The sequence below is a fragment of the Pollicipes pollicipes genome, unplaced genomic scaffold (assembly GCF_011947565.3).
Source record: "Pollicipes pollicipes isolate AB1234 unplaced genomic scaffold, Ppol_2.1 Scaffold_4295;HRSCAF=5057_pilon_pilon_pilon, whole genome shotgun sequence".
Taxonomy (NCBI): domain Eukaryota; kingdom Metazoa; phylum Arthropoda; class Thecostraca; order Pollicipedomorpha; family Pollicipedidae; genus Pollicipes; species Pollicipes pollicipes.
The window spans coordinates 18349134-18357919 of record NW_023596461.1 but is presented as its reverse complement, the minus strand read 5'-3'; the positions used below and the strand labels follow the sequence as shown (position 1 = coordinate 18357919).

At 55.4% G+C, this 8786-nt stretch overlaps 1 protein-coding gene across 1 annotated transcript; it reads right to left on the bottom strand.

Moving 5' to 3' along the window:
- Nucleotides 1-7301: 7301 nt before the first annotated feature.
- Nucleotides 7302-8638, bottom strand: LOC119096402 (AP-2 complex subunit mu-A-like). Its single transcript, XM_037219282.1, has 3 exons — nt 8490-8638; nt 8022-8133; nt 7302-7499 (listed from the first exon to the last, which is right to left on the bottom strand). The coding sequence occupies exons 1-3, from the start codon at nt 8537-8539 to the stop codon at nt 7365-7367; spliced, it is 297 nt and encodes a 98-aa protein (XP_037075177.1). The 5' UTR covers nt 8540-8638; the 3' UTR covers nt 7302-7364.
- Nucleotides 8639-8786: the final 148 nt, after the last annotated feature.

Here is an 8786-nt window from a genome sequence, read left to right as displayed (position 1 = left end):
GTGACCTGTGACATTCAGCCAACCGTGCCAAAACTTTGGCGGAAAGTAATTTCGCAAGATGTTCGTGGCGTTGCTGCAGAAATTTGATCCTTAACTGTGTTTGCAGCGCGGTTAAAAGACTACGGAGAGCTTCAAAAAGAAGATACCATCAGCGATCATATGACATGTCGCTCAGCGTTAGTTTTAACGTCTTAAGCACATCGTGGGAAGGCCTCGCGGATAACTGCATTGGTGATCGCACGGACTGTTGTACGGACTGCAGTGACTGCACAATGCTGATGAGTTGCTGCATGTATGATGAAAAGGTCAACAGCTATATGGTTGGCAAACAAGAGTTCAAATAAAATCATCGCTTACAGCGCTACTTTTCTTAGCAAAGCTTCAAAAGTAAGCACGTCATGGCAAGCATGTTCCAAACTTCCTCCACCGTCATCACTACGGACGTGATAGAAATATGACGAATTCCTCTTCCTTTCGATGATAACAAACTTCTTATCATTTTGCGCACAATAATTCGGTCATGGCATCACGAATGAAAATAACGAGCTACGACAGTTGTACTAGCCATATTCCCCGGAAAAAAACAGGAGAATGGAGATATGGATGCGTTGATCTTTCGGCAACATGCCTTCATCAAAACAACAGCAGAAGCGAGTTCCAAATTGCTTGTCGATGATCCTAGTCGATTTTGGCAGGTTTTTTGAAACAACGAGCCACAGTTCTTACAGGACACCAGCACTCATGGGATGAGGAAAGGAGCAATTGCCAGCCATTACTACGATACATTGCATATATCGCGAAGCGTTGGAACACGTGGAGATAAGTTTACATGCAAACGAACTCAAGAAAACAGGCAGCACGCATCACGCTTCATTCAAACATGCAAGCGAGTTGAAGTAAACAGGCATCACACATCGCGCATCAATTATGCATGCAAGCGATTTCAATTAAACAGGCATTGCGCATCATGCGGTAGGCATCCCTTACACATGTTAAAGATTTTAAGCTAACACACATCACATATCAAGGCACATGTCACGTTCGCATAATCGACCATGATGAGCCCCGTACGTCAACGTACGTACAAGGTACAGGACCCATCATACGTGCATCGTACATCGTACGTTGAAGTGCGTACAATGTGCAAGGCTCATCATGGCCCATTACGCGAACGTGATATGTACCTTGATGTGTGTTTTGTTCTATCTAAAATTGTTTACGAGTGTAAATGATGCCTGGCGCGTGATGCATGATGCCTCTTTAATTAAAATCGCTCGTGTGTATAACTGATGCTTAATGTGTGATGCCTGTTTACTTCAACTGGCTTGAATGTTTGAATGAAGAGTGTAGCGTGATGCCTGTTTATTAGATTCGTTTTTGCATGTACACGTATTTTCGCGTATCCTAATTCTTCGTGAGGTATGTAACGATCGGAGCAATGGCTGGCAAATGCTCCTTGCTTAATACCCTGAATGTTGGTGTCCTGTAAATACTATAGCGCGCTATTTTCACAAAAAAACTGAAAAATTATGCAGGATCATCGACAGGCAATTTGAATAAAGGCATACTGCCGAAATATCAGCGCATGTATATCTCCATTCTCCTGATTTCCTCCGAGGCGGTGCAGTGCATTGCAACTACTGCCTTATCTATGTGAATAATGTTACTCGTAAATGCACTTGAGAACTTACGAGATTGACGAATCTCGGAATATGTAAGAAGTGGTATAGCACGGACAGAGAAAAGACCTGAGGATGAGTTTCAAACCACGCAAAGTTGCGCTCTTTGGTCCCAGTCCAGGGCCGCCAGACCCGCCGACTAGGTCTGGCTGGGTGTGTGGCGCGAGGCTGCCGGGCTTGGGCGCGCGCCGACTGGGTCTGGCTGGGTGTGTGGGGCGAGGCTGCCGGGCTAGGACGCGCGCCGACTGGGTCTGGCTGGGTGTGTGGGGCGAGGCTGCCGGGCTCGGGCGCGCGCCGACTGGGTCTGGCTGGGTGTGTGGGGCGAGGCTGCCGGGCTAGGACGCGCACCGACTGGGTCTGGCTGGGTGTGTGGGGCGAGGCTGCCGGGCTAGGACGCGTGCCGGCTGGGTCTGGCTGGGTGTGTGGGGCGAGGCTGCCGGGCTAGGACGCGCGCCAGCTGGGTCTGGCTGGGTGTGTGGGGCGAGGCTGCCGGGCTAGGACGCGCGCCGACTGGGTCTGGCTGGGTGTGTGGGGCGAGGCTGCCGGGCGCGGGCGCGCGCCGACTGGGTCTGGCTGGGTGTGTGGGGCGAGGCTGCCGGGCTCGGGCGCACGCCGGCTGTGTCATGCGATATGCTCCGATGTTGAAATGACTGGTTTGTTTTTCACGGTTGCGTATGGCTTGTATGTTCCCGGGAATGTTCCGGTTTGCATATTCGCAGGAGCTCAATCGTTCTCACTGTATCACGGTGTTACTGGCATGCATGTGGTCTTTGTGATTTCGCTCCCGCAATACACCAGTAATGGGCCTTGTGCGGCGTGGCACGAGCTGAACAATAACAGACGTGGAACTCCAGTCGCTATAGAGATTATAGGTGATGCCAAAAAGCAGTCTAAACCAAGCAATTATGCAGCTTCTCACAAATAGGATTGCTTGAAAATTGACTGGCGGTGGGACCTTTTGGATCGACTAAGTCGATCAAGTTACAGTGATATTGGCGACTATAAAAAGGATTGCGAACAGCAGAAATATTTTTGGGTTGGATGCTGGCTGTAATTGTTGTTATTGGTTGTAATGACGGTTACTCGATCCACGCGTGCAATGAACAGAACTACGCGTGTAACTTTAACGGCCCAATCGTCGGTGTGGAGAACGTCGCTCCTGCCTGGTCTACTGCTGGACGGCTAACGAGCTGAATAGTGTTGACGTTTTCGGTGTTCTGACCAGTATATTGGTCTACACCGTGCACTGCTGGTATCATGTCTTCGTCTGCTGTGGCTACTGACATCTCATGTCTAAAACATGCTGTCTGCTTGCGGTGCGGAGGTTATAGTGACTGCTGTTTTCCCAACTGCATTCCAAATTGTTTAAGGTTTGCACATTAAAGCTTAACAACTTACCTAAAAAGTGGGTTTACACCATATTTCAGATTTAGGGGGCGGGGGGCACGCCAGGACGAATCACAGTGCGTTCGACGCGAATGTGTCTTCGATGGTTCTTGGACTACATCCAGTGGCATAGTCAGGACTTCGTCCGGGCACACGGAACCCGTTCAACCAAGGGGCTTTACTTACTCGCTAAAAGACCCTGTTAGGCATTCGGGGACCTTCTAGGATCGTGGTATTATTTTGATGCATTGCCGACCCGGGCTCATGTTTTGCCCTCTGTCCCGGCTCGCCATCTCCAGCGGGTGGGGTGGAGCACGCTCCCCCCCCCCTCCCATGAGCACGCCACTGGCTATATTCTGTAACCGACACAGGAGCCTCTCATTCTGTCACTGACCTCAAACATTGCAAATCACGGGTCCCAGCCTTGCTCCTGTTTGAGAAATGGGTCTCCGGGTTTCAGACCGACACAGAGCCGACTGCTTAGCCGCGTGTTAAGGTCATGTAGAAAAGGAAAAGAAGACCCTTATAAGAGGGACCTTAGCGAGGCTCTCTGTGACTGACGCAGGGGGCATGTCCCTCCCCCTGTGTCGGTCACTTACATTTCAGGTCACGGTACTGCGTGCAGAGGGTCAGGCACGGGTCCAATCGTTCCCCACGGGTCGGACCGACACAGACCCGACTGTACGGTGTTGGTGTCTCTGGCCGAAATCGAGGCCCACACTGTCCCAGCGGTCCCCAATCGGTGCAAGAGGCCCTCTGACTGATACTTCATGGCACAGCCCTATGGACTGGGATCCTTATGTGAAGCACAGCCTTGACAGATAGTAGGGAGGGTAGGAAACCGGGACAGACGGAAGAAATGCTTTTTTGGCTGTTTAAAGCGCCTATAAACTGCATTTAAGACGAGGAGCTTCCAAAACATGACACCGGGTCGGCAATACATCAAAATAGCACCACGGTCCTAGGAGGTCTCCGAATGCCTAACAGGGTCCTTCAGTGATTAAGTGAGGCCCCTTGGTTGAACGGGTTCCGTGTGCCTTCGGGTCTGCGCGCCCTGATCGGGCCCTTGATCGTCGGTTCCTGTGGCTGGTTCCGGTGGTTCCGGTCGTGACTGCCCTCGGGGTCACCTTGCGGCCTCTGAGAACACAGCTCTATCGACACGGGGCCTCTTGCCAGCGCACGACTCTTGTAAGCGCACTGTGGGCCTCTGGCAAGTAAGGGCGTCTAGACCAATGTAAATCTCTGGCCCCGGCTCTGTCGCTGCTAGGGAAGTGGGCCCTCCGGCCCATACCGACACAGAGCCGACTGCACAGTACACTGGTAGAGCCTGACCGACACATAGCCCATTGTATCGACCCAGAGGTCCCCGATCGGCGCAAAGGACCATCAAAGGGTCATTTCATGGCCTGTCCCCGCTGAGCCGGACAGTTCCGATCAGCCCTTCGTATCCTTACGCCCTCCGATCTGGCCCTCGATCATTGTTCCCGGTAGGCCCTGCAATCTTTTCGGGCCTCCTCGAGCCCTGCCTCTAGTCGACTCAGGCCCCTTGTCAACACAGGGTTTCCTGTTAAGCACTATGTGTGCGCCCGACAAAGGTCGTGAACCCGATCAATTTAAAACGCTGGTCCCAGCTTTCTTACTCGCTGGTCTCGACGTTGTCCCTGCTTGGGAAGTGGGCCCCAGGCCGATGCCAACAAGGAGATGACCGCACAGCAGCGGTGGTGTCCCATCAACATACTGACCCTTATCGACTCGGCGGCCTGCGATCAACGCAAAAGGGCCCTCTCAAAGCTTGGACCCCTCCCTGGGGTCCAGGGGCCCACCACCCTTGGACCCCAAGACTCCCAAATTTCCGGTTTTCCGGGACCCGGAGACCGTACCCCCGACCCACACAGTATCTCTAGCCATGGGAGGCAGGTAGCATGGCAGGGACAAAGCCAAGGGGGGGGGGGGGTGGGGTGGGAAGTACCCCTTTACGTTCGCATTTTTCGCTGTAGATTTTTCACGACAGGAGCAGTTAAAAAACCGGCGTGATGCCTATACCAAACTCCCCCTCGCTTCATAAAATCATGGCTGGTCGCCTTGACCTTTTAAAAGTAAAAAGTCACTGACCTCGAATGAAAGCTTCACCTTTTGCTTAGAACAGGTATGAAGGTTCACGGCAGCTGCGATAGAAGTTCGGGGTCGCTTTGGACACCAATCTGGAGCTTGAATTTGCGTAACCTGATTTAACCCCAAGGTCATGACTTCGGAAGCTCAAATTTGAGCATGAGTGAGTTCACGTGAATTCACTTGTGAATTTGGTGTGTCTAGCTATCTTATCGAGATCTCGGGGGGGGGGGGGGGGAGGGTTAAATTGACTCTCCACCCGAGCGAAGGGCATTTAACCAGTCACCCGGGCGCGCGTTAAACCAAAAGTAAGGCCGTCAATGCAGATAACTCTCCTGGATGATGCAGACAACTCTCCTCAATACTGGCAACCTCCCATGATTCGGCACGCACGAGACGCAAGAATTGGAGTAAACGCATCGCGGTGACGAACGCGATCTCACCCCGGAGGGGCCCACTCCGGCCCTCCGGACCAAAATGTACATGAACATCATCGACATGAAGTGAAAACAACTTGCCAAGCCCAGCGCACGCCGCCGGACCGCTTCTCAACTTGAAGCAACATTACTCCACCTCTTGAGTGGACAGCTCAGTAAGGACCAGAGAACCGGCATTGTTCCCGGACTAGAACTCACCATTTTCCGTTTGTGACCTTAGTCGGCGCGTTCGCCCGATCCCACTCGATGCATTTGTACCTAAGGGGCGCACCCCTCGGGGTGTGGTGCACACCCGCGAAAACCAAGCTAGCTCGAGTGAGCGTTAGAACTGTCATGCGCGAGATGTCGGAGATCATGCGCTCACGCGACAAGAGGCCAAGAGGCATGCCACGGCGCAGTGAACGGTAAGGAAGGTACTTGGGACACGCGTTCCTGCGGTCACCGATTAAGTGATGGTTCTATAATCTGAATGCGCCACGCTCCAGACAAGCGTGCATTTCTTTCATTTGGTTCATAACTGAAGGAATTGTGGCCGACATAATTGTGGTGCCTACATTTCTGGGGACACCCGGTAACACGTCTGTGCAGACGGATCGCGCGGGACTCGCGCAAAGGCACACGAGTTCCGCAATGTTCGCTCACGCGCCCTGCGCTTAGCGTGCCGCCACTCACGGGTCATGGCCATGGTGAGCACGCCCCACAAGTCCTACTCATCGACAAGTCCAACCAAGAGAACATCGCACGCGAAGGAGACCTCGCGCGTCCTCTCATCCATTACGGCCCCTTCGACTAAGCAGCTGTGTATTGGTGCCATAGCTTGGACGTAAACATGATTGGCGCTCGTCTGACGAATACAGGGGGGCCGACATGGAACCACTGCTACGGAGGTGATCACTAACAAGGTGGCGACCCGACAGGACGACGCGATAAGCAGGGAAAGGTCTAGATATCTGCCACAGGATAACAACACATAACGGAATGCACGCCAGATTAGAACCACAGAACAACCACGCTATTACATCCATGCGCCGCGAAGACGGCCGCGGTCCAGCGCCTCCTCGCGCCGCCCGCGAACAACGCGGCCTGTATCGGCCGGGGCGTTCGCGAGTAGCCACGTGCTCACGGCAGCGCCGGGTTGACATCCCGGCCCGCGCGCGCACCGCTGGACACCCGTGGGAAGCGGCACACCCAGATCTGTTAACGACGCGCGCCGGTCCTGCGCCTACGAGGAATGTCGTGCGGTCCGTGGTGAGATCCACCCCGCGCCCCGACTGACGCTCGGTGCCAGCCTGACGCCAGGCCGGCTTCATGATGATATTGGAATTCTCACCGCCCCCAATATTGAACTAAATGTAGAAAAGACACTTCCGACCATAAGCAGGGTTTTCATAAAGTCATACACGAATCCGGGCACGTGGAGATACACCAGCATTGTCAATACGACCTCTCCCAACGCGAGCCGCAAGCAAAGCTGTCTCGTAGATCGAAGCGACCCAACCGTGCGCATACCGACGCTGTTCCAATTCTGTCATGGGCGCATAACGTCACACCTAACATGCAGCTGTCTCTCAATAAACCAAAAACGGAAGCAAACGCCTCGGACCGGACGGAGCACACGGGAGCCTGTCACCGGTGCCCCCGCCCCCGTCCGCCCGTCCTCGAGCCTGTGCCGGCGCCCCCCCCGGCCGGGACGCCGCCGCCTCTCGGCTCGGTCCTGCGCTGCTGTGTGGCCTGCGGCGCCGCGGACGCGACGCTAGCAGCGGGTCTCGTAGAGCCCACTGCGGCCGATGTAGCGCACCCATTTGATGACGTCATGGTCTGAGTAGTTCAGCTTGGACTCGAACACCTTGAGGTAGCGCACCTTGAAGCCGGACGGCGCGAACGGCACCTGCGGGGAGCGGGGACGTCACCACCGGCGGCACTGAGCCCCGACCTTGAGATAGCGCACCCTGAAACCATACGGAGCGAACGGTACCTGCGGGGAGCGGGGACGTCACCACCGGCGGCACTGAGCCACGGCTGGTGAGGTTCTCGCCAGGGACGACCGGCCAGTGCCGGCTGCAGACATGTCTGAGAGGTACCGCAGCCGCGCCAGCATCGCCGCTAAACACGGGTAAAATCAGGCGACTCACCCCTGGCGTGTACCTGATCTCGCCCGCAGAAGTGTCGGCATCTCCATCAACTAGACGACCCGACAACAGGTTGTTTGCAGCCCAGATCACCGTTGCAGTCTTACCACGAGTCCTTCAGCTTCACACGCTCCAGGTCCCCACTTTTCTCCCTCCATTCACCCCTGCCTCAGTGGCGCCCGTCTGTCGGAGCCGCCGCCAGCAGCCCGGCCTCCCTGTCTGACCGGGCGCGCCCGTCACCCACCACCCGGCCGGCCAGCCCGCTCCCGGGCACGCCTCACCTCGAAGTTCATGGAGATGGGCGGTCGGGTCCACTTCCGCTTGTTGTCGGTCTGCAGCAGCTCCACCTCGGCCGAGATCTGCGATTCCTTCATGCCGCCCATGCGCTTGATCCTGCGGCGGGGCCGGGCGGGACAGGTCCGTCAACGGCGCCGTGCAAGACGCCGGCTCAAGGCGAGAGTCCCTCTCCCTTCCCTGACAAACCACACACGACCGGGCTGCGGAACTTGCTCATGCAAGGTGGCTAGCTGCTGACACATCGCAAAGGTAGCAGCCTCCAGTGAGGCCGACGCATTTTTCCATCAGCGTACTATTAAAACACCAACGAACGACAACGCTGCCAACTCCAGATAACTCGGTGACACGGAGACCGTCGTCCGCTCGCGGTCGGTGCAGCCGCCACCGCACTGGCCGGTCGGGGAGACGTGGGAGACCCTCTCTTCCCGGTCGAGATTGACGCGGCGACTCACTTCCAGACGATGGCGTTCTCCGAGGCCTTGTACTTGGCCTTGCCCTTCATACAGATCAACTGCACGCCGGAGGTGTTGAGCGGCGTCGGGATGCGCACCTCGATCTTCTGCGCCAGCAGCGACGGCTTGAAGCTCGACTTGATCACCACCTGGACACGAGGCCGCGCAGTGTCAGACAAGACGACCGCGCATGGGGAAGGGGGGGGGGGGACGACACTGCAAGAAACACAGCAACAAGTGCTTCTTACTGCCCTCCGCTCCCCATCTCCTCAAAGGCAACCTTTAATCAGTCGCTTT

Bases quoted from the DNA above. Each gene is read 5' to 3' on its own strand.
- LOC119096402 (XM_037219282.1), bottom strand. From the start codon at position 8,539: ATGAAGGGCAAGGCCAAGTACAAGGCCTCGGAGAACGCCATCGTCTGG. The intron at 8,134-8,489 runs GTGAGTCGCCGC...GCCCCGCCGCAG, and splicing joins GAGAACGCCATCGTCTGGAA to GATCAAGCGCATGGGCGGCA. The intron at 7,500-8,021 runs GTGAGGCGTGCC...CGCTCCCCGCAG, and splicing joins CCATCTCCATGAACTTCGAG to GTGCCGTTCGCGCCGTCCGG.